The sequence below is a fragment of the Poecilia reticulata genome, chromosome 3 (genome assembly GCF_904066995.2).
Source record: "Poecilia reticulata chromosome 3, P_reticulata-male-v2, whole genome shotgun sequence".
NCBI lineage: Eukaryota > Metazoa > Chordata > Actinopteri > Cyprinodontiformes > Poeciliidae > Poecilia > Poecilia reticulata.
The window spans coordinates 8,260,947-8,285,486 of record NC_088832.1 but is presented as its reverse complement, the minus strand read 5'-3'; the positions used below and the strand labels follow the sequence as shown (position 1 = coordinate 8,285,486).

The window sequence follows — 24,540 nt, the reverse complement described above, 5'->3', positions numbered from 1 at the left end:
TTGTTTGTTATCTAACTGTTCTCTAGGAGTGTGTGTTGAACTATCGACTTGAGCCTTTAGGGACAGTAGACGGTTTCACAGCAGAGGTGGGAGCTAGCGGCTCTTTCTGCCCAAGTCACCTGACCCTGCCAGTAGACGTGTCATTCTACAGTGTCTCCGATGACAACGCTCCCTCCCCGTACATGGTGAGCTAGATTTCCTCCTGAACCAAATTCCTTTTTAAATATTTTTTTTCTTAGTAAACCCTGCATGGCTGAGCCTGAAGATGAAACTGTCCTTAGTGTGTGTGTGTGTGTGTGTGTGTGTGTGTGTGTGTGTGTGTGTGTGTGTGTGTGTGTGTGTGTGTGTGTGTGTGTGTGTGTGTGTGTGTGTGTGTGTGTGTGTGTGAGAGAGCTCCTTTGGGATGGCTGCTGGTGACACCGTGATTGTCGTTATGTTCTCTCACAGGGTGTGATTAACCTGGAGTCCCTGGGAAAAAGGGGCTACCGTGTACCTGCATCAGGAACCATTCAAGTGGTTAGGAATTTCTTTTTCACAGTTTTAGAAATGTCAAGAATATTTATGTCAATGCAGTATTTCCATTGCAGCATGAACAAAGAGCAGATCAAGCCAAGCCGCTAAGCAGAAATTGGTGTCACCTAGTGGCCAGATGGGAAACTTCATCTTATGAGATCCTGGTTCGAAAGCACTGCAAAGGCCTTGGATTTTAATTCCCATTTGGCTCCTAGATTTCTATATTTAAAATATCTTCTGTACACTATAGTTACAGAAGAAAGATGAGCATATTGCGTCGTCCACTGACACAGAAAAGTGTAAACCAGGTTACGTTCAATGCTCAGTAAATCCAATGCATCTGCACATAAAATGTCTCAACAAAATGTCAGTGAATGTGACGGCAACATTTGATGTTCAATATGGATTCAGCGTCTATTCTTCTAGAATCTAATCTTCATGAGATCCTGGATGCTCTGTTTAAACCGTGCTGTTCTGTCTGGTTCCGTCCCTCAGACCTTATTCAACCCTAACAAGACGGTGGTGAAGATGTTTGTTGTGATGTACGACCTAAGAGCCATGCCAGCTGGACACCAGACCTTCCTGCGCCAGAGAACCTTCTCTGTTCCCGTTCGCCGCGACGCCAACAATCAGACCAACAGGAAGCCCCTCATTCCGGGCCAAGGCCGCACGCTGCGCTACCTCATCCATCTGAGGTGACATGACTGCTTCTGTCTGGGACATCTTTCTTGTTTTGTTTTTTTCAGGCTGTCCAAGCATCCTTGAAAAGTCTTAAACTCATGTATTAATTAAGGCCTTAAAATGTCTTAAATTATTATTATTATTATTATTATTAAAGGCAGGTAGGCCTTAAATATGTGAATCACGGGCCTTAAATTTTGTGCTGGCAGGACTATTTAATCTTGTGTATTCCATGTAGGGTATTTTTCTTGTGGGTCTTTTCTGTCAAGTAAATGTTTGTCACTTCAACCTCTGACTCAAAGAGGTTGAGCCTACTTGTGACTAGTTGCTAAATATACCCTTGATAGCTAGCTAGCAAATGTATATTTGAAGCTTTATTAGCAGATAGCATTGGTTCTGGTTCCTGAAGTGCTAGCCAGCTAGCTAAGAAAAATCTGGCTAGCTCAAAAAAGTATCATAGTTTAAGTCCAAATTTTTCACCATTTTGATGGATGACTTTTCACCATTGGATCACATCTGTTGCTAACCCACACGATGCTACATTCATTGTAGCATCGTGCAGTAATATAGTGCAAAAAGCTGGGCGCTACAGGGGTTATGACTGTTTCTTTTGTACATTTCTGTCATAATACAGGTCTTAAAATTAATTTATAACGGTCTTGAAAAGTCTTAAATTTGAGTTTGTGGAGCCCTGTTTTTCCTTCTATGCTCATCTTCTTCTTTCTCATCACCACCAGGTTCCAGAGCTCAAAGTCTGGAAAGCTCTACCTTCATAGAGACATCCGTCTGTTGTTCTCCAGGAAGTCCATGGAGGTGGACAGCGGTGCTGCCTACGAGCTCCAGTCCTTCACAGAATCTCCCATAGATCCTCCATTTTCTTCTCGCTGCTGAAGCCCAACGCTTCATCCCTCCATCCGACAGTCCATTACTTCAGCCACACCTTGAAGCCAGCACTAGACTCTAACTCACTCCATCAGTCTGTTGTGACTTTTTTTTTTTTTTGAGAGATGAGGTCCGAGGACAAAAGTCAACAGACGCCGTTGACCTATACCCAAAGACTTCAGTTCCATCCTGTTCATCGCCCAATAAAACAAAAATGGGGTCGATAAGGAGCCTGAGAGACTCGTCATAGATACACCTTGTTCTTTGTGAATTGCACAACCTTGGAACAGAGGGATTTAGTCAGAAAGTTAGCTATTGGAGGAGTTCATGATACTGTTCAAAATGTGTTTTTTTTTTGTTTTTTTTTTTGCCATATTAGAATCATATTGTTTCTTCTTTTCCTAGAATTTAATGCATCCCCTCTAGTATCTGGCTTTAATTTAATCAAAGAAGTTCAGGTCTCTTTTTTTTTTTTCTCTGCTAGCACAAATCTAAATGTTATTTTTCCTCTCAGAATAAGTTCCATTTCTGTTTACGTTGCCTCTAATTTCCTTCCAATTCAACACAAAGCCCATTATCACTAAGATTCTTATTTTTCCTATACAATTGGCTCTACAGAACATGATCTTTAATGTGTGACCCTATGATTCCTCAGCTGTTTAGGAGGAAGCGGGCGGAACCAGGCTGTGGTGCAACACAAATCTTGGACCATCAAGGAACATGCAATCACGATGATGTACCTGAAAACATCGCAGCAGAACATCAAACTGTGCACTGTGGATTTTATTTTATTTTTATTTTTTTCCTCTTTTGGTTCTTCATTATAACTGGAAACGGAACAGAAAATAGTCATATTCTAATACTTTTGTACTGTTACAAAAACCACTTTATTGGAACTGTTGCAATAGAATGAGTAACATTAGTTTAGTGTTTACACGTTCACTTTTCAATTTACTTACCATCAGTTTATTTAATATTTAAATTAATATTTCAGTTACTATTTGTGACGTCTGTCATGCTAAGATGATGTAGTGCAAACTGTATATCATAGTGTGTATTTTTGACATTACTATTCAAATCTGAAAAAATATATATATATCTTCTAAAGCAATCTTGGTATTCTGTGGTCTCCTTGTTTTCCATTTTCACAGTGATTCTTCACGTTTAAATGCACCAAGGGATGGCTTAATATGAGACTCCCGGGGGCTTTTATTTTAGTGAAAATGCACACAAATCAACATTAGGTTGCTTTCACATTAAACACATTTTTTTGTGTGGGGAAAAATGCACTTTCAGCCAGCTGACTGATGGTGTCCAGTAAGAGTGGGCGTTGAACTCCTTAAGATAAGCAAATAAGTTGCTGATGAGCAACATTTCTCATGGTAACGTGTTGCAAAAAAAGCAGTGTGGGAGTGTGGTGTGTTTTTTTTTTTTGTTTTTTTTTCTCCCTATAGCAGATGGTATTTGTTTTGAACGCAGCCCAACAGTCACACTCGGTAGAGTTGAATACAAGTACTTACATTTTTCATCCACCACTAATGGATTGATTTTCAAACAATAAGTACGTGTAAAATGTGTAATCCTCTTTTTGTTCTACAGCTCTGTATATCAAGACAAAAGATTTTGTTCGTTAGGTCTTAAAATTGAGTACATTTATGAACATAAGCACATAATACATTGCCTTCATTTATTGAAAAGAATTGATGGAAAACAAGAGGTTAACGATAATTCTTTAAGTCATTTTATAAATGCATGTAGGGCCTATCCCTATTTATTCCAGTAATTGGCAATTACAGCTTCTATAAATGTTTATACTTTAAAATCATATAAATAAATCATAAAGAATTTACAAAATAGATTTTAAACTTCCAGTAAAGGATTAGTACAGGAGAAAATTGGGTTTGCCAAACGCTTTCAAAATCTATGATGCTTATTTGATGTTGGCTGTGTCGATGAATGAGGAAAAAATATAAATTCTTAGTATGCTGTAGAGCATGACCATTGAATAATTACCCAACTCTAAAATATATAATTTTAACAACATATTTGTAATAGTGATATCTATTGAATTGTTTCTATTTTAAATTGCATTCCAGCAGCCATTTTATCCTTTATTCCTCTATTAAATTGTGGCACTTACGGATTTCCATATTGAAGAGACCCACGCGCAACGTAGTAGCACAGACGCCTTATGTCGTGAGTGTGTTTAGCACAGAGGTGGAAAAATTATCATTTGAGCCACAGGTTCTGGACATTTTGCTAATGTTCATTTTGTCCGTCAACTCCTCTGCATAGCGAAGTATGCTAGAGTTCAGAGAGTGCACTGCAGTCAAGGTCCGGTCGATTTGCAGTGGTAAAGCCTTCCGAGGGCGAAAACAATAATATGACACTGAATCGTGGGATAACTCATGGTGATCGCAAGGAAATAGAATTTACATCACACAGAGTACATGAACAATATTCCTTAAAAAAGAGAAGAAAACAAGCTACACTGGTTAATCAGTACAGCATCCTCCGTGTCCGAGGATTAGCGGCGGGATTTAGTGACAGCACATGGCCCCAACAGCTGATCGGGTTCACATTACGCAATGTCAATCTTGAGCTGAGAGAGGCGCGCGAGTCATACGAGCAACCCGAGCGGAACGGGAGCGCGCGTGGTGTCTCCGCCGCATATGACGTAGAATATTTTGTACAGGAGCGAGCCTTTTAGCAGCCCTGTGTTGGTGTTGGAGAGAGAGAGAGGGGTAAAAAAAAAAAAAAGTCAGTGCAGCTAATTTCACTATTATTTGTGAACCTAGTGGGCAGTGCCTTGGTCGAGTTGAAGGCTGCTTTAAACATGTCGGAGGACAACGACGAAACCCAGACCGCAGAGGAGACACCGGTGGAGGAGACGGTAAGCATAGATCGGTGTTAGCAGAAAGCTTTAGCCGTTGACTTTTTTACAGCCAGAGCTGCCTTCTGACGTTTAGCTGCTTTCTACCCGCGCTTGTCATTGTTGACACTTCCTTCAAAGCTAACAGCTAATCCTCCAGGGATTCATTTACATTACCACGCTTCCAGCTATTTTACTGCACAGTGCTCCGTCTTTAGCACGTCTCTGAAATGAATGTTCCCGTCTGTGTGGTTGTCACGAATGTCAGAGCGTAAGCTAGCGTTAGCTGCTAGCCCTCAGAACATTCTCATACAGTCAAACCAGCCGCTAACGTTAGCTTAGCTTAAACCCAGCCTAGCACCTATTTCTCTGCTGTTCAGTTTTCTGAAACGTAGTTGTCTGTCCCTGTGTTACACACCTGTTCTACATAACCTTGACCAGAACTGTTATTACAGTCCGCGTGAGCAGTTTAGTGGGTGGTTTATTTGTCACGAGGAAAGCACTAGAAATTTCTGATGCATCGATGTTAATTCGGTTAATCTGATTCGGTTTACATCGTGTTTTTTAACAAATAAGATCACAGGATTAATCCTTCTTTTAGCAGAGGAATGCACTGCTTAAATTAATTTGTTACTAAGTTATATGTCAGTAAAAATGTTACGACTTGTCAAAAACTGTTTTAACAGGATCGAAAAGCCATAAGTGTCAAGTGATACAGGGATAATGTATGTAGCTTGAAAATTAACCAAGTTGTCAGCATTGCAAAATCCAGAACTCTGTTTTGATTTTAAATATCTAATTTTACCCCCAAAACATTTGAAATGTTCACCAAAAGCAAAACATTATTTACTAAATTTTTACATTTTAGTTTAGACATTGCCATGAAAGTTTTTACTTTTATATTAATTGTTATTCAGCCAAAAAGTCAAGTTTGTAACTACCTTGTACAACAGCAGAGTTCTTTGTGGACCTATATTTTTGCATTTTTTAAATGATTTTAATCTTCAAGGTATCACAATAAAGTGAAAGTTTATGTCAACACTTATAGGGTTGGACCATAAATCAAGTTTAATAACTGAAATTATGATTTTTGAAGATTGAATTTTTGGAAAATGTGGATTCCCCCCCACCTGTACAATCCTTGGGTTTAGTTCAGAATAATGTCAGCTCGCCCAACGCCCAGCGTCTTGTTTGACAAGTCTGTTTTACAGGTTCTATTAATGTTGAATTCAAGTCACATCCATAGGTCATACTAAGATTATTGCTATTTTTTTTTATGAAGATAAAGTTATAATGTTCCAAGAATGCAGTTGTTATACGAAAATAAAGTCATAATATCAGACTTTATTTCTTTTAAATCTTAAGATTTTCTCTTAATCTTAAGACGTTCTTCTCATAGGAGGAGATGATTGAAATAAGCACAACTTTTTGAAAATATTTTCGTATTTGTAATTTCTCTCTTTTTTTTAAAAAACAAAACAAAGTAGGAAATAAAAACTATTAAAATCAGATTTGATATAAAAACAAATCAGATATTTTATTTTATGCCATATCACCCAGAGTAAAAACACAAACATTTTGTGTTGTGGAGAAGAAAAACCTGAAATAATGTTTTTCTTCTGTACACTGTATGTGTTCTGTTGCTGATGTTGTTTTGAAAAAGCTAAAAATATCTTTGAAAATACATCGAAATCAATGAAAAATAGAAGTTACGGCCATTAAAAATTTGAATTTTTGGGGTTTAAAGTAAAATGTGAAAGTTGTGACACAAGCAGAAATTTAACAACCGCTACATTTCTGCTGTTGTTTTAAGTATTGACATTAAATATTTATTTCAATTGTTATCTAATAATTAATTGTTGATTAATACTTAGAAGACACTAATGGACTTTTTGAAGTGCCGCTTTCAGCCAAAAGGTCATGTTAGCTACTGTGGAAAATAATACACTCACAATAATAATAATAATAATGAATAGAAAACTTTGTGGCATAAAATGAACAGTCTGCTTGAATTCATTTCCAAGGCACACATAACGATTACATTCTGAAATAAACATTTAAAACGTAAAAAAATAACTTATTACTAGAGATGTGCCAATCAGGTTTTTTTCTGCCGATACCGATTCCGATCACCCATGAGGGCCGATCACAGATACCGATCACATAATAATTATTTTTTTAATCAAAAGCACTACCGGTTACATTATGTGTAAAAAGGAACCATAAATTCACCTTAATTTAGAGAAAAAATTGTTTTTAATAACTTTCCAAGAAAAAAACGGGCATTGTGCAAATTGTACTGCTATCGGTAATACTATTAATACTATCTTTAACAGACTGAAAACATATGAAGCCTCTGAAGAGGCTAAATAATGCAAAAAGTCAAAATAAAACCTCTCAACATTGCCAAAAAATTCAAGTATAAAACTTAACATTCAAAGGCAAATACAGGATCCATTACAATAAACGATCCTGAGTTACTGAATGAAAACTTCCTGATAGCATGGCGGCTAGCTGATTACTGCTAGTTCTGATTGGCTGTTTCTGACTGAGCGGAGTAATTATGCAGAATAGGGAGGAGATCGATTATTTTTTTTAGAGATTATCTGTCTCATGTTAGGACAGGGAAAGTTTTAATATGTAAAATTTATTTTTTTAGGTTAGATGCTGCAGCTTTAAACAGAGGTTCGGTGTGAGAGTCACTACTAGGTGGAGCAGAAGCGGCTCCGTCTGTGAAATATTACTACCTGTAGCGCGTAGCAGTTCAACAGCAAGAGCAGAACCAGCGTCCTACATCGCAGCCTGAAGACTTAAATAATTTTGCGGGTTATTTGTTTAGCTTTCTGACCGTCATGCTAATCCGGCTGAGTGTTTGTAGCTGTGCGCTGCTTTACCTGTTATCTGATCCTCCGTATGTCTTTTTTACTGCAGTGAGCCTGGATATAGCCAAACTCCGTCAAGTATGGCATTGTTTTTATGTTGTATTAGCTTCATTGTGTTGATGCATTTTGACGTGCTTCACCCCACGTGCTTCAATTTTCCGCCGCAACACGCAAACGTCCCCATTCACTCAGTGCGTTATAGTTCCACATCGCTTAGGATTTGTTGCTGCGCGTTTGCGCAGTGTGAAGGAAAGAGGAGACCAGCTGCACAGGCAGGCTGCGAAATGACAAGCAGGTGATCGGTTTGTGTGATCGGCGATCACCGATCATACACTTTTTCACGGAAATCGGCCGATTATGATCGGTGGCCGATCGATCGGCACACCTCTACTTATTACTATGGTTGCTTGTTATTTTTTTAACTGGTATGTTAAAAAATACAGATATAAGTAAAACTGGACCGATATTAATAAGCTTATGTTTTATTCCATCCTGTTGCCGTTATTTATGGGTGCCGTTTATAAAGAAATATCCTATTCATCTTCAGATAAATTAAGTCAAAGTTGTGTCTTTGTGCCCCAAATATTTCTAGCAGGAAGTAACTAATTTATTGGGAACTGAATACTATTGAAACAAAAACAAGAGTCCCTTTGTCTTAGATCACCTTCTCTCACTCTTTCCTAGGTACGCTCTTTATTTCATAAAGTTGATTAAAAACAAGACGTAGCTCTGCCTCAATGAGCCATAGCATCTTGAATACCATTAAAAATGACCTTGTGTTTCTGCTGGTTTTCAGGAGTCACAAGACAAGGTGATCAGTCCAGAGAAGGCAGAAGAAGCTAAGCTGAAGGCCAGGTACCCAAATCTGGGGCATAAACCCGGAGGTTCTGACTTGCTTCGCAAACGCTTGCAGAAGGGGGTGAGTCAGTTTTTTGGGTTTTTTTAGATATTACTGTGAAACATCCAGGATTCACTTGGTGATGGTTCTTAATTCTCACTTTTTAAATTTGAGATTATCAGATCAGAATTATGTGGTTGGTCCTTGATGTCAGGGTTTTGTAAAACTTTGACCAAAGATATACAATGAATTTGAAAGTTATGGATCTGGCTATAGTCCTTGTTGCTGCTGAGTAGAATGCTTGTTGGGAAAGATGAAATTAAAAGCTTGACATCAGCATGATGATGGAGGACATGCATTATGGATGGAGGTGAAAAAGTTCATAATATGTCCCGTGTCGACTCCATTTACTAGTAAGGCAGTAGATAGGTCTGGGTTTTATTAAGGTGTGTCAATATAAATGCATGCCACATTTTTAAGATTATTTGTAGAAAAAAAATAGATAATATCAATTATTCGTTTTTCCTTCTTCTCCTGCTTTGGTTTGTCACATAAATCTCCAGTTAGACAGTTAGCCATTCAATAAATTACAACATTATTGAAATGTAAGTTTCATTCCAGGAACTTTATGACTAAGTGAGACACATTATATGAATTACTTGCACACAGACTGGTGTTTTCCATGCTTTATCACTGTTAATCTTGACAATTTTTCCCTTGCAGTTAATGAAAACATAATGTTTAAAATTAAAATATTACATCAGACCAATATATAAAAAAATCAGGGTTTCCCTCAGCCTGGCGGCCCACCAGGCTAAGCATTGCTTATTTTTTAAGTCTTTCTAAGTCTTTTACAAGTTTTCTGGGGGAAACCTTGGAAATTATAATTCAGGAATGTGGGTTAATCGAAAAGTATGTTTAAATTTCCAAAGGTACATATAACCTTACAATGAGCAGAAAGCATGTTCTAATTTATTGTTCTCATAGTTCCTGTAGTTATAAAATGTTTGCCATCGTTTCTTCGAAGTATTATCCACTCTTGAATTTTCTTTCTCTGCAGCAAAAATACTTTGACTCTGGCGATTACAACATGGCTAAAGCGAAGATCAAGAACAAGCAGCTGCCAACAGCTGCACCGGAGAAGACAGAGATCACAGGGGACCACATCCCCACCCCCCAGGACCTGCCCCAAAGGAAACCCTCTCTGGTGGCCAGCAAGCTGGCCGGCTGATCCACATGTGTCCTTACGCCCTCCCCCCTCCCTCACTCTCCATAACCCTGCTCCACCCGAGCCTCAGAGCTGTAACATTACCCACTCATGCACCCCGACCCTCTTTCCACTTCACACCAGCCTGGACAAACCCAAACAGAACCAAGCGGTCAGCGAAGTGGCCGGCTGATGGCTTCTTATCGTTTTTCATTTCAGCCATTTCTGGTCCAGTCCCTTCTGTTTCCCCTTTTTCTTCCCTCCCCCTCTTATATTTTCAGTCTACTTCATGTAAGATACAGAGAGAGCGTGTTGAATGGTCTGTGGCGTCCCTTTGTACAGTAGGACTACTGGGTTAGGACGGGCGAGCCACAGAAGCTGCAACACGCATATCTGGAATGCTTTAGCGTAAAGTTCAGGGTTCCTCAAATGAAGATGATTTATGCCTGTAGCTGTACGCCTGTATATATTTGTCCATGTTTGGCACAGGGAGAGGAGACGAAATCGGCCCGTTCAGAACATTTTACATCCGATCGGCGAATTTTTCCATTTGTACGTTTGCGGGACGAAACCCTCCAACCCGGAGGAAAATCTTTGTTTAGACGTTTTACTTCCTTATTCGAGGACGTGTTTGGACGAGAAGGTCACACGGAAGCGCATGCATGGGATCCCTTAACGCAAACTTCACCGCTTTCCCCACTTGGTTTTATTCTAAGAAAGGGCAGGCGTCGAGGCAGACGATGCGGTGTACAGACGCGCTCGGTGATTCGTTCAGGACGATACAAGGAGATGTGTTCGCTTCAAGACTGGAGGAAGAACTTGTTGGGGTTTGGCTTGTATTTGTCAGGTGCAGCTGTGTTCCTGCTGAAGGTTACAGTTGTCATGAATGAATCATTGTGCTTAAAGAAGGGGAGGTGGATGGGTGTGTGATACATTAAAGATAAAACCCTGTAACTATGTGGGCAACCAGTCTGTCTATAGATATATATAATATATAAAAAAGTGTCCTGGGAATACATAATGTAATAAGTTAGGCAGGGTAATTATAGGTTGCAGTTTTATCTTCAAAATGTTCTCATCCCTATGTTGTGCTTTTTGAAGCGTGATCACTGATCAGGGATGCTAGCGTGACATCTGTGTGAGCTCTGCATGTATAATATGGCTGCCCTGCTGTCACAATGTGCCATTTTGTTTTTGTAAATAAAGTAGTTTTGCACAAATGTTTCTTTGTGTTCTGTATTTTTGTCTTTTGCTTGCAAAAAAAAAAGTTTCAAAGGGATGAATAGAATAAGTTGAAGGGTTAAAAATGCGACTGACTTTTTTTGTTATTATAAAATGCAGGTAAAGCAGAGTTTGAAATTTTCTTACTTTTCAAGCTTGAGTTTAGGGATGTGTCACAGAAAAGTTATGTTTCAGCAATGCTGTTCAAAAAGTGAAATGTATTGATTAATTAGCAATATATTTCAGTCTCGTTTATTTTTTAATTATAATAGCTTAAAACTAATGATAAGCCGCTATTAATTTTCTCTCAAAAATTCTTTTTTTTTTTTTGTTTTTTTAAACGAAAATATTATTCGATGACCCACATGCTGCTGTTGAACCATAAAAAATTAAACACTGACCGACGTATGTGACATGTATGATTTTGGTGATGGCACTCATCAAAATGTGATGTTTATTCATTTGTTGACAAAATACAAATAACTGTATTTTTGTGTTTTTATTATGTTTGAACTTTGAACTGCCTTGCTGCTGAAATGTGCTGTGCAAAAGACTTGATTGAAAATAAATTTTACTTTCTGATATAACTTCTGGGAGACATGAGAGAGGGATATTCTGTGATGCCGAAGCTTGGAAGTTGCAGCTCTGAGGAGGAGCTTTGTCTGGAAGGCGGGGGTAGGGCCAACCAGGTGTTTTCGACAGCTGAATGTCGAAAACACCTGGTTGCCATGGAGATTAAAGGATTTCTCAACCATGCATGAAAGAATTAAGGAAACACTCCAGGTATGTTTTTGATGAGGGAATAACATGATGTAAAGCTAAAAAAAATATTTATTTTTCATAACACTGCCCCTTTAGGTAGAAGATGTGCAGGGAAAAAACAACAGCCCAGCCTTAAACAGCTGCAAACCCACCTGGAGGAAGATTTAGTACAAGAGATCCACCTTGACCACTGACGCTATTGGGCTAAGAAGGATTTCATTTCAGTATGAATCAAATTTTTTGTTCAATTTTGAAAAAAATAAAAAATAAAAATCACAGCCAAGAGCAGTGGTCTCAAACTCCAATTCTGCAATTTTCTACGGAGCTTTAAGAATAGTGGAGCATCAAAATAACAGAACTTTTTAAGTTCTGCGACTTCTTTTGGGTTTGGAAAGCCACCTTTCTTTAAAAAAAACAATCAGAATGCGACCGTGAAAAGTGCCCTTCAACATAATTAAAACTTTTGCACCTCAATCCTAAAATTAACTCCTTTTTTGTTTGTGTACTTCTAAGTCTTGACCAGGGGGAGGCGCTGTTTTCCCACTCTTCGGCAGTTGTCTCCGTTTGGCTGAATCACTTCACCCATCATCATCATTCCCAGAATGCACAGTGAGACGCCGAAACACGACCAGCCTCAGGACGCGCTGCTTATCATGGCGATATAACATCTTTTCTTCTCCCTCGCCCCGAGACCTCCCGGCAGCAACTCAAAGATTTCTGCCTCCGCTTCATGAAAACACACGCTGAGCCCCGTGCAGAGCGGAGAGCCGCCGCCGCCGCCGGAGCTTCATTCCAGATTGGAGGAAGGACTTAGCGACCAGCGAGCGTCATGGCAGCGTCGGAGCTGTACACAAAGGTAAAACAAGTGCATATTTCTATCTGCTGTTTCGCAGACAACGGCGTTAGCTTGTGGGTTAATAATGTTTTAATGGGCCTCTTCTCGTTTGGAGGTATTTTCACTGTAAACAAGCTGACAATACTGAGCGTCATTGTAAACATAGAGTACCTTTTAAAATGAATGAAAACGCTCCTCAGAAGACATTTTTTTTGTGTGTGTGTGCGCGTGTGTGTTTGAAGGTTGCCGACTGGGGACACTGGTAATAAACAAACGATAGTTAGTGAGTCCGTCCACACACAAAAGGCACCTTTTACTCACCAACAAATCTTCGTATTTGACACTTTGCTTGAGCTGTTTTCATTAATTAGCTTCTCGGTATTTTCTGGCGGCTCCAAACTGGAGCGGGAATGATTCAAAGGCGGTGCCAGCCATCATGGAGGCCCTTCACTCTTATTTTCTCCCTGCTGTTAACAGATTAATATACATCACTGCCGTCGTATATCTTAGAAAAAAAATGGCTAGTTGCTCAACCGTGCCAGTGTTTTGTGTTGGGGTGTGAGGTGAACCTTAGAGGGAGCTGGGTACCGCCGAGATGCTGCGTTGCCAAACCCTGCATCCATCCGGATGGTGTAGCATCCTTAGCATCCGGGGTGTTTAGACCAGATGAGGCCTCGGTAGAGCCATATGCTCACTGAGACTGCTGCTGATGCTGACCAGGCCTGTTTCAGATACAAGCAAGCAAGGTCATGTGGTCATGTGCTGCTGCTGATGGGGATGATGAGGATGAGGATTGCAGATGTAGTAGCAGAGATAAAGAAAGTGGTGTGTTTGTGTGAAGGAGGGGAAAGATGAGTCACCCCATCCCCCTTCTCTCTCTCTGTTTTGACAGCTGGAGTTTCCAGCTTGGATATTGGATATTTGGTGAAGAGAAATCGTGACAATGGCTGCTGAGATTTCTGCCAGACATTATCAAGTGGTGTATTTTTCGAAATGCTCTCCGGGAGTAAAACTACGTGGGGATGAGAGAGTACTTGTTTCTACTACTGCAGGAGCTCCCTAAAATACAAATATATGGAAGACGAGGAACTTGAGGAATATTTTGCATCATTTAAAAAGATGTTGAAGTTGAGATCAGATTTCCTGAATGTTTTCCTGAATTTTTCTTTTGTGATTGGTTTTACGTGCTTATTTTTCTGTCATATAATCGGTAAAGTTCTTTGACGATGAAGTCTGTCCGTTTGAGTCTCACAAACCACTTCTCTGTTTTATGTTGCTAGATTTTCCTGAAATCTGGGCTGATATTAACAACCAACGGTTGTTTCTATTTGTTTTGGGGGGTTTTGGGCCTGCTAATCTAATATTTATTTATTTATTTATTTTTTGTATTTAACTGAAGTAGAGAAGCAGCGTCATGCGATGCGGTCAAAAGGATAGGGAAATATATTCATATAGTGTTGGTAAATATCAGTTGGAGATCATGACAACCATCTTACTATCGGATACTTGCAGCTCAGATTTTCTCTTCCGTGCATCCCTACTTTTATTCTCCTATCAATGCACCAATCTGTCCACAATGTGTGATTTCTACAATTTATAGATAATTTGACTTCCTCCAGTTATTCCTGCGCAGAGACTGGATTTAAACGAGTCTGCTGTCTGGACTGATTGACTTTTATTACAGGGAAGGGTTTAAGGGTTTTCTGCTTATACTGCTGGTGGGAAGCCTAAACTTAGCCTCTACCTTAACAAGACCGCCTCTGATTTCAGCGCCACTAACTGTGACTTACCTTTTCAGCTGTGGAAAACACTCTCCTCTTTGTGCTTTCTGAGGCAGGCCTGTGTAGGAGCTCATTGAGGAGCATTAAAGAGCCCTTTTGAAAACGCTTGCACCCACAAACGCTCATCGTTAGACCCAGATCCAGTCTCGGGCTTAGGGTCTGTCTGATCTGTTAACTGGTGCGAAGGGAAGATGAGTCAGAGCTGGACGGTCTTTAAACTCGACTCAGCTTCTTTTCTTTTGGAGAACGAGTCAGGATCGAAAATAGAACCAGGCGCTGAGAGTAAAATGAAGCTGAGCTCTAAAATAAAAAGTAGAAATAGCCAAAGAGGGAGGATGTTTTCATGGAAGTGCCCGAGAGCCTCCCCTTCAGAAGATGACTCAAAGAGGAAACTGTTTTTTCTTTTTCTTTTTATGGATTCTTAAAGCTCTGCATTGATTTATGAGCTTTAACTGTGGGAAGACTATTGCCTCAGCAGATTATTGTTTTGCTTTCTTACCAACTCAGCGTTGGAGGAGGGTTGTGAAAAAGATGCTGTGACAGTAAAACCAAATAATTGGTATATAGTACACTTGTCCAGTAACTCAACATGGAGGGCTAAGATGGCTAAGTAAAGTTTTAATAAACTTTAATATTAGTTTCAGCAATTGCAAAAGAAAAAAAATATAGAAAGTATGAAAAGAAGTATGAAAATCTTCTTGTGTCAGTCACCAGATTTTTTTTGGAGATGTGGAGTGTAAAGTCTGGAAGCACAAATAGTTTTTCAAATTCCCTATTTAGTTTTTTTCAGACCTGGAAAATGCTAAATGCTTTTCCAGAACTTTATTCATTTAAATAACCCTGGAATAAACATACCTGATGAGCTCTGGGTGCTTCAGCTATTCTCATAAAAAACAGAATCAGCTGAAGATGAGAAAACACCTGCTGTTACATCACTTGTTGGGATGATGCCAGACGCTCAGCATGTTTGGCCATTTTTGTTTTTCTTCTTTTAACCCATATACAGTGGTGATACTAAAACCGCTTTGTCATTGCTCGGCACCGGAACATAAAAAGGTCATCGAGAGGGAGAGCAAATCACACCCATGATTCTGCAGTTTTAAGGAGCAATCGATGGATGTAATGTCGACCGAATGGCAGCGACAGTAAAAGTAGTGGAGGGTTTGATCCTTGTGATTTGCAGCCGGCTTCATTTTCTGTTTTCTCTTCAGAAGTGGTGCCAAAACTGCAGCGTGTTTGACATTGTTGTGAGTGTCTGTTTTTTTTTATCGCCTAGAGAAAGATGATTAATCTGGGCATAGTGTAAATATAACTATGCAACGTGGCATATCATTCAAAATTAATTGTATTTCAGTGACTCTATGTAGGAAGGGAAACTCAAACACAGATGACATTATGGCTGAATCGATTGAAATACTCGTTAACTAGTTTAGTGGTTGACTAATCATTGAACATCATTAAATACATTTATATTTAAGATAAAAATAAAATCTCTGTTTATAAATATGTTCTACTCAGAACTCTTAAAGTCTCATATTTTTAAGTTGATCCAGTTAAATTCTGTTAAATTCTGTATATATATATAATAATCTGAGATTAGGCACCTTTTGCTATGTTAATCATAAAAAAAAGAAAAACGTCAACAGATTATTCCTACACTGTATTGATGTTAGGTCAGGCAAAACGGACTGAGCTTTTCAGATGTTGATGTTAAAAGTATTTTATCTTTTTAGCTGCGGATGTATCCTTTGCTACAAATGATCTAGTGTACACTAAGGGAACGTCGTGTCACTGCATTTTAGACAAAGAAAAAAGGTTCTTATTTTAAAAAATTAATTAAATTGCACCTTCTGATATTATTGTATTAAAAAGGATTAAGTAGTAGGTGAAAAAAATGCAGATGTGCCATTTTTAGAAAATCCGATTAATCGTTGGAATGATCGATTAATCAATTGGTAAAATAATCTAAGATGCAGCCCCAGATAACATCCAGACCGGGATATACTTCAGATGTGTTTTCCTCATTTAGAGAATAACAAAGTGAAATGTAATGAGAACCTACATTTCACTTTGTTAGCATATTTAGAATATTATCTAGCATCTGTGAAACCTTTCCGCTTAAAAAGATAACCATGTACATTATATGAGATTAGTTAGAGCTGTTTTTGCATGAATTACTGCATCAATGCAGCATGATTTGTTTGCTTTGATGACTACACTTTTTTTTTTGATCTTGTTTAATGTTGTACACATAATTACAACATTGTAAAATTACAAGAAATAAAGCTTGAAATATTTCACGCTTTACATGGAATTAATCAATTTAATATTTCAACTTCACTTTCTGAAATAAGCGATGAGAGATACGTAACTTTTTACAATATTGTAATTTTTCAAGATGTACCTGTGCACTTTCAAAAAGCATCATAAGACTGATATAAAAAAAATCATAATTTTGTTCCACTAAAAGTTTGTAAAGTAGCTTCAGAAGAAGAAAGACACATTTAGTCCTTTATGTTGGACTTCTAATCTATTTTTTATTTTGTAACGTTTTGATTCTGCAGCCATGTTCATCACATCTCTGTGAGCACTGCTGTTGTCTTCATTCGGCTCCCGGCTCATGTGATCGACGAAGGAAGCCGGGATGTTTGTTGACAGGCAGACGGGACGGCCAGTCATGTGTTGCAGGAACCGTAGGGTACATCCATGAACCGCTGCTTGTGTCTGCAGACACAATGGGACGCTTCTGCTCCAGAGCTCAGCACTGCATCGCTTAGAGTCGGTTCTTTTTTTTTTTTTCTTACACTCCACACGTGTGGCTGGGAGCAGAAGGAAAACTAACCGGATGCATAGGATGAGTTAGAAGTTGGCTCTGCTGACAAGATGAACCGGGAGCTGGAGTATATGTTCGTTCAAGTAAGTTTTAGCTTGTTTTGTTGTTGTTTTCTTTTAATGTGTCGAGTTATGAAAATTATCAGACTTTAGTCAGAGAAACGTTCATGTTTTGTTTTGGATGTAGTTCGGTTTCACAGGTAGCTATTTGTCGAGTGTTTTGGACACGGTTCTGTCCTGGTGGTGAATTTGGTACCACCTCTGTAAATGGAGCGCATGGAGTCACTTTAATTACTCCAGTCAGGAGGACTGGATTCCAGGTTCCAGTCTCTGAAAACCGAATCAGTTGGTGAAATTGGTGAAATGAAATCACTTTTTTGTGTTTTGTTTGTGCATCCTTAGCTTTAGTGGCCAGTAAACTCTGACTTTGTGCTTCCATCCCATTCCCCTGGCCTTCTGTAGACCATCAAAAACGGACAGCGTGGCGCTTAGAGTCAAGGCAGGCCAACCTAATGTGATTAGTGGCAGGGCAGCATCACGATTTCTCAGTGAAAGAGACCTGGCAGGTTCTGGGTCTCGGCGTTCTCCTTAGGAAACTCTGGTCTCAAGACCCGTTCGTTTCATAACCGTCCACGCAAAGCGAAGCCTCTGAACCCCGACATCATGCAGCGTCAGCCCAGCTGAGCAGAAAAACAGCAGATCCTCACATGAGGGGCATCATGTGACGAGGCCTCTGCAGTCTGGGACTCTGTTGACGGCTTTGCAGAGAGTATCCGGGCCAAGCCACGGTTCCTGCAGCTCCGCTTCTGTCTGGACGGCTCCCTCCGGCCCTCCTCATTGCAACCCGTCTTAAGGTTTTAATCTTCTTCCACTTGATTCACTTTTGTCCAAATTCCTCTCATTCCGATCTGCAGAGTTGTCAGAACAACATCGTTTCAGGCTCTGAGTGGTTTTGAGCTTTAGTTTGATGAAGCATGGCCAAACTTATTGTTCTTGTGAGATTTCAGTGGTGGCTTGGATGAAGGAGCCTGTTACAGTCAAACTGGTAATCAATCTATCAATCAGGTTTATTTTGTATTGCACATTTCAGCAACATGGAAGTTCAAAGTGCTTTACGTCATGAAAGGAAAAACATCAAACACATCCTGTAGTGAATAGTTGTGAAAACCAATAGCAGACATTACCTTTTGTCAAGTGAAATTATTGTTGTTCCATTTATTATGGTTCAAAAGCAACTCTAAACAAGTTAGCTTTTAGTCTTGACTTAAAGGAAATCAATGTTTCGGCTGTTTCGCAGTTTTCTGGAAGTTTGTTCCAGATCTGAGTTGCATAGAAGCTGAATGCTTGCCTGTCAGTTTTATTTATTTATTTGCATCTTCTTAAAGAGATGGCCCTTATAATTTGACATATCCTACACAAATGGTGGGATATTGTTATGAAATATTTTCCCTAGAAATGTTGCAAATTTTAAAATTTAAACTGAAAACAATTTCCATGTTCAGAATTTATCGTCTTCATATTTTAGTATCAGGAAAAGAAAAATACAAAAATCAGTTTTCATAGTTTTTTTTAGAGACTTAAGGGAAAATCTTTCTCTACCAAGCTGAAAATATAATACTCCCTGTTGTGAAATCATAAATAAACTGCAATTAATCACATCATCTACGGGAAGCTGAGCTCTGTTTTACTCAGGACCGACCAAGGCCAGACTTGAACCCAAGACACCACTTGAATAGAACCCGTCTGACAACATGAAGTAGGGTAAGAGATCTCAAAAAGTGACACTTTGTGCCCCTATCTGACCAAATCCACCTACAGATGAGAAGCGATGCCATCTATCACCGTGGGAAGAGTTATGAAGCAAATCCTTTGGATCCAGGTCACTCCAACATGGAGAGAAAAGTAACAGAACAATGGTCAACCTCCCCCTAAGTGGCTAGGTGGCGCTCTACTGGAGATGCCAGATGAAGCTCTGGAAGCTCTACAACACCACTGTCCCTCCCCTACATGTTGCTGCTTACAGTCAGGTGGCTAAATTACAGTCAGAGGAAGAAAGAGGTAATATTCTACCAGAGAAGCACTTAAAAATGTTATACGTAGCATTATTATAGCTTTAACAAGCAGTAGCTTGGATTATTTTAGAAGAATGATGATGGTACCGATGCCGTGGAGGTGACGTGTTTGGCTCGAAGTTATTACACCATGTGGCGACGGCGGTGCCAGAGGAGCTTCAGTTCAAGAGCGAAAGCTCCAGGCTAAGTCTTTCTAATCTGCTCTTGACTCTGAGCAGATCTGCTAACGCTCCTCTGGGAAACCCCGCCCCTTTTGGACCCAGAAGTACAACACCAGTACATGAAGACACACGCACGCACGCACACACACACACACACACACACACACACGTTCGGGTTCAGCATAGCTAACGGTGCTAATGTATACACCTGGGATCTAAATTTACAGACTGTTTTATAACCCTAGACCAACATTGTGAAAGTATATAAACTGAAAAGTGAATTTCAAAAGTTAATGAATTTACAGAGACATTTATAAAACTAAAGAATACACTGGGGTTGGTATGTTTGAGTAGATTAGGATACAGATAACCCGGCATAAGCACATCCACTTGTTTGTTTTTTGTCTTTAATTTTAATTTTTCAGACGTTTCAGTTCAAACTAGTCAAAAACAAAGCTTATATTGCTGTAAAGGAAGTGCTGATCATCTATTTCTGCAGCTAAACGGTGCTGTAGTTGCCCGTCATGCGATTAGCTGGTGTTAAACCCTAAATTAGCTTAATCACTCTCTAGTCCTTTATATCAGCTAAACCAGGATTAGCCGTGTATCTCTGAGGGCTACCTTTAAATGCTTCGTTCCGACCTGTTGACCTCTACTCTGCGCTGGCAGCACAGACCAACTCTTTCTAAGTAACTTTAATTTGTCCAATAAGGTAGTCTGTATATAAATATATCTTTAAAAATAATCCATTCTAATAAATAAAAAGGTGATTACAAAAATAAACATTACAAGAGTTTCAGAAAGAAACTACAAGAAAGTTGCTGCTATAAACTTATGAGAGGTTGCAGTATTTCTACTTTGAGATGCAGGAATCAGGATTTTCTTGGCCAAAACAGATTTCTGATTCACTTTGTGTGCTGACCTGTTGATATATGTTTTTTATTCAAGTCATAATATTATTTTTGTTTCTTTTCCAAGGACTGTAACAGGAAAAAAAAAGAGAAAAAATGTGCTGCAGTTCTTTGATAAAGCTTGTAGTTTTGAATCAAACACAAAACGAAGGCATGGAGGCTAAATATGCTACACTGTCACCTAATGAAATGACAGAGGAATGTCCTTTCTTTAGAATAAAAAAGAAATGTTGCTGGTGGATGCGTTTATTGACAGAAAGTAGTTGGAGCTCTTAGTTTTGACTATTGGACTTTTGGAGAATGAGTCAATTCCAGTCTCTGGCTCACAGCTTCCTGTAGGAGTATACCCCAAATATTTTACATCAGCAACGTTGAATTAAGTTGTGAAACTGTAATTCATCATCTGAAATATTAGAATGATAAAACTTGAACCCTCAATAGGAATTTTTTAAAACCATTTGAGAGAAATCTTTAGGGTTAGAGACTACAGCCAACCACGATTAGTTAAATTCAACACATACTTGAGACGGCCTCTGAAAACGCTGGAATACCAAATCTACCTTACTGTACATTAATACGCTCAGGGAAACCAGCTTAGCGCTACCGTAGGGGCTAACATCCACCATCTTCCTGTTTTCCACTCTTTGGCGTTTAGCCAATCAGTGGCAACGAAAACAAATGGAGCTTCTGGATTCGCTGCTTTGCAAACGACCCCCAATAGCTATTCGAGTAGCGTCTTTTGAATATTTAAGGTATGCTCTATAAAAAACTGGCTGTGAATAGGTGTGTTTTCCATAAGTACTGAACTACAAATTGATGAGTTTCCACCGTATTTCTGTCGCAAAAGCTTCTGCACATTTGTTTCCATCTTTAAATACGTTTTAGTCCTTAGAGAAGAAAAATCAATCAAGGGTCAAAGGTCGAATGAGCAGATTAACCCTCAAAGAAAACTGGACATCAGTATCAGCCAGGAAGAGGCCGATCAATGCAAAGTTGTTGACGGAGTTGTAAACAAACGAATCAGAGTTATGTTTCCGGGCAGAAAATGCGATTAAACTATTTCCTGATTACTCCACCAACATTTTCTTTGCCATCAGTATGAACCGTCTGTGAGAACAAGTCCAAGCAGTGTGCTGCGCTATGTCTCCTTAAATGTTCAAAACTTTGTCAAAACTGGTGGCAAAGACTGCAGAGGAAGGCAGCTGGTTATGAATATCATATCCAGGCCCTGGAAAAATAGCGACGGCTCCATTCGTTTCCCATCAAAACATTTGTGACGCAAACGCAGATGGAAGTTTGTGTCTCACCGATTTCATGCCTCTTGTCCTTATTGTCATGCTGAAACTGTGCAGATGCCCCCCTCCTCATCCCTCCACACCCCTCCTCCTAAGTGCCGCATGCAGCATGTGTGGAAAGAGGCTTTTTCGGGTCACGTGACTTCTGATGTCACACATGCTCTGACGTCTTTGCTTCTTTATCATCTGCCGCCAGCGACACGCCAGCCTGAGCTTCGTTCACTCTCATCCTCCCGTCTAACAGAGTTTCTGTTCCCTCATTCGTCTAGGTTTTGTTTTCGTCTCTCTCTGTTTTTCCCACCTCACGTTTCCCTAAATGCGCCACAATGGTGCCGCTCAGGCTGGTGCCCTTGAAACATAAAAAACTTTTAGTATTCGTGCTTGTTTGTGTTTGGGTGTGCAGTCCCAACCTTCAGCTCTCCTTTCTTTTGAACCCAGGGGATTTAGTTGGTGTATAAATATGATTCACTGTGTCGCTTTCTCTTTCTTTTGTCTCCCACTTAACGCCTTCTGCGGATCACACAAAAAGCAACGAAGTGAACGACTTCTTGACATATTTCGGCATTAACCGAAGCGACGTGTGAAGTGAGAGCATGCGGGTGTTTTTCTGTGCGAAGGTGATTATCGGGATCAGGAAGTGTGTTGATGTAGCACAGAGATGCCTCTGTGAGGTGCGATGCTGTTCAAAACTCCCTGCATCTATTTTTAGCCTCCATCCTCTTCCTCTCCTTTTCTCTCTCCGTTGCTAGGAGGCTGACTGCTGGGACAGTGTCCTGCAGGGACCAAAAAAAGGTGAATGTATTAACAAAATGGTGGAAAAAGCATAATCTATATTAGCAGAGCTAACGTCGCCCGTCTAGTTTTCCATTTTAATGTCTCATTAATTTGTTCAAAGGTAGTTAAAACTTATATTTTCTATCTATAGTACATCTAAAACAAACTGTCTAGATTTCAAAAACTTCTTAAAATATCTGTTTTTTTTTCTGCCAGTTTTTGTTTGTAGTTGTTGCACAACCCGCAATAACTTCAAATGAAAGTTCACTGCTAAAACCTAAATCTCTGATTCAAATAAATTAGCGATGCACAAATTAAGATCAGATTAGTCTAATTCAATGCATTAATGCATAGAAAAACCCTCTAATTTTCAATATATAAACAGGTTCTAAATTTAATAGCTTTTCTTTATATATGGAAGAATTTACGACATAGGCTTTGCAAAAAAAACAATTGACATCTTATATTTCTATATTTTTGTAATTCTTTTATCAGCTGCTCATGTTTGTCTTTTATATTTTACTGTATTGTTTCTATAGTGTTACAGTCCTTATTTAAAAAAAACATGGCTCAGGAGTTGTGGAAAACTGGAAACTTAATACTGTAAAGAAGTAGATATATCCATTGTCTACTTCAGGGCCATATAAAACCTTATTTGCTTCCTTTGTATTTAAACTTTGATGAATTCAATGTTTTACCAAATTTTATCTCAGTTTTTTATCATCATGTTACGAAATGTAATTTCAGTCATGTCTTCAAATCCTTTGGGATTATTGTAAGTATTACACAGCACTATTAATAATAATTTTGTTTACTATTTTTGTGTATTATTTGTTGACATTTTACCTGAAACAAACAGATGACAAAAAGTGTATTTGCATGTTGAATATCTTTAAATATAGAAGAGGAAAGTCATTCCTCTCGATTTTGATATGACTCATTGATAATTCAACTCGTAACAATTCAATTCCAAGAAATACTGAAAGAAGAAATACTGAAACAAGAAATACTGGAAGTGGTTTCTGTGAAATGTCTTAAACATTATTGTGTATTTTTATAGCTGCGCTCTCAAACACGTGGCTGTCGATATGAAAGAGCTCAGGCCGCTGTGAACAGGTCATATGGGCTCCCAGGCAGAGACCAACACAGCAGCTCTTTCACTGTGAACACCATGATGAAGGTTGCACAGAGAACCTGCTGGAAAAACACAGATTTGTTTGATTGCATCTACCAGACTTAAAAATATTTTATATTTAACAATGGATTACTTTGTGTTTGTACAGTTCTGTGTTTCTGTCCACATTTCTACATTGTGGAAATGATGGAGTCCTGGTGGTACCTACACTGATGCTGGCAGGGTCTCCTACTGACACTAGGAGCAGCAGATTGGTTGCTCTCATTTAAAACTAGCTCGTCATGTTGCTTGCCAGTCTTGGTCCATTTCTACTTCAGGGTTTTCGCGCATCCTTAAAAAGTTTTCAATTTATGTATCTCAAACAAGGCCTTAAAATTTCCTAAACTCATAGGAAAATGTACGTTGGCCTTAAATACGTTCAAATCACAAGTCATAAATTCTGTTATGGCAGGACTTTCAAATGTATATTTTTTATTTAATTTTTTTCCCCTCAGGCAACTTTTCTTTCAGGCAAACGTTTGAGTCGCACGCAAACATCTTCTTTGCTTTCAGTGACTTGACACGGTTGAGGCTACCAGTAACCAGCTGCTAATTTACCATTACTAGCTAGCTAACTTTTTTGCCTCCATCAGGGGTAAGTGCAGATTTATCGGCAGTTGGCTGGAAGACATTCGTTTTGGCCAATGTCCGACTTCTGCTGCCAACCCATATGAGGCTGGATGCAAAAAAACGTTTAAGCTTGGTACTACAGGGCTTAAAGTGGAGAGAGCTGCTTGTAGTCATTACAACTAGCTCGTAATGATATTCATCCCTTATATCTGCAGTTTTTTCAGTCTTAAATTTGATTCAAGGTGGCATTAAAAAGATGTTAAAGTGTTAAATTAAT

At 39.1% G+C, this 24,540-nt stretch overlaps 3 protein-coding genes across 6 annotated transcripts in view; all 3 read left to right on the top strand.

Moving 5' to 3' along the window:
- atosa (atos homolog A) overlaps positions 1 to 3,187 on the top strand; it is a 40,069-nt gene extending 36,882 nt beyond the window's left edge. The window contains exons 9-12 of one of the 2 annotated variants that reach the window (XM_008404767.3): positions 27 to 185; positions 448 to 516; positions 1,009 to 1,208; positions 1,932 to 3,187. In XM_008404767.3, coding sequence (XP_008402989.2) covers positions 27 to 185; positions 448 to 516; positions 1,009 to 1,208; positions 1,932 to 2,085 — 582 coding nt within the window. In that variant the 3' untranslated portion in view covers positions 2,086 to 3,187. The remainder of the gene's footprint in view (positions 1 to 26; positions 186 to 447; positions 517 to 1,008; positions 1,209 to 1,931) is intronic. The other variant, XM_008404768.3, reaches the window with a different exon arrangement.
- Positions 3,188 to 4,699: 1,512 nt separating this feature from the next.
- Positions 4,700 to 11,099, top strand: arpp19a (cAMP-regulated phosphoprotein 19a). Its single transcript, XM_008404769.3, has 3 exons — positions 4,700 to 4,969; positions 8,627 to 8,749; positions 9,729 to 11,099. The coding sequence occupies exons 1-3, from the start codon at positions 4,913 to 4,915 to the stop codon at positions 9,897 to 9,899; spliced, it is 351 nt and encodes a 116-aa protein (XP_008402991.1). The 5' UTR covers positions 4,700 to 4,912; the 3' UTR covers positions 9,900 to 11,099.
- Positions 11,100 to 12,441: 1,342 nt separating this feature from the next.
- Positions 12,442 to 24,540, top strand: part of myo5aa (myosin VAa) — a 56,509-nt gene continuing 44,410 nt past the window's right edge. For 2 of the 3 annotated variants that reach the window (XM_081605010.1, XM_081605008.1), the window contains exon 1: positions 17,264 to 17,390. In XM_081605010.1, the coding sequence (XP_081461136.1) occupies positions 17,358 to 17,390 (33 nt within the window). In that variant the 5' untranslated portion in view covers positions 17,264 to 17,357. Of the gene's footprint in view, positions 12,715 to 17,263; positions 17,391 to 24,540 lie in introns of those variants that run through there. The other variant, XM_081605009.1, reaches the window with a different exon arrangement.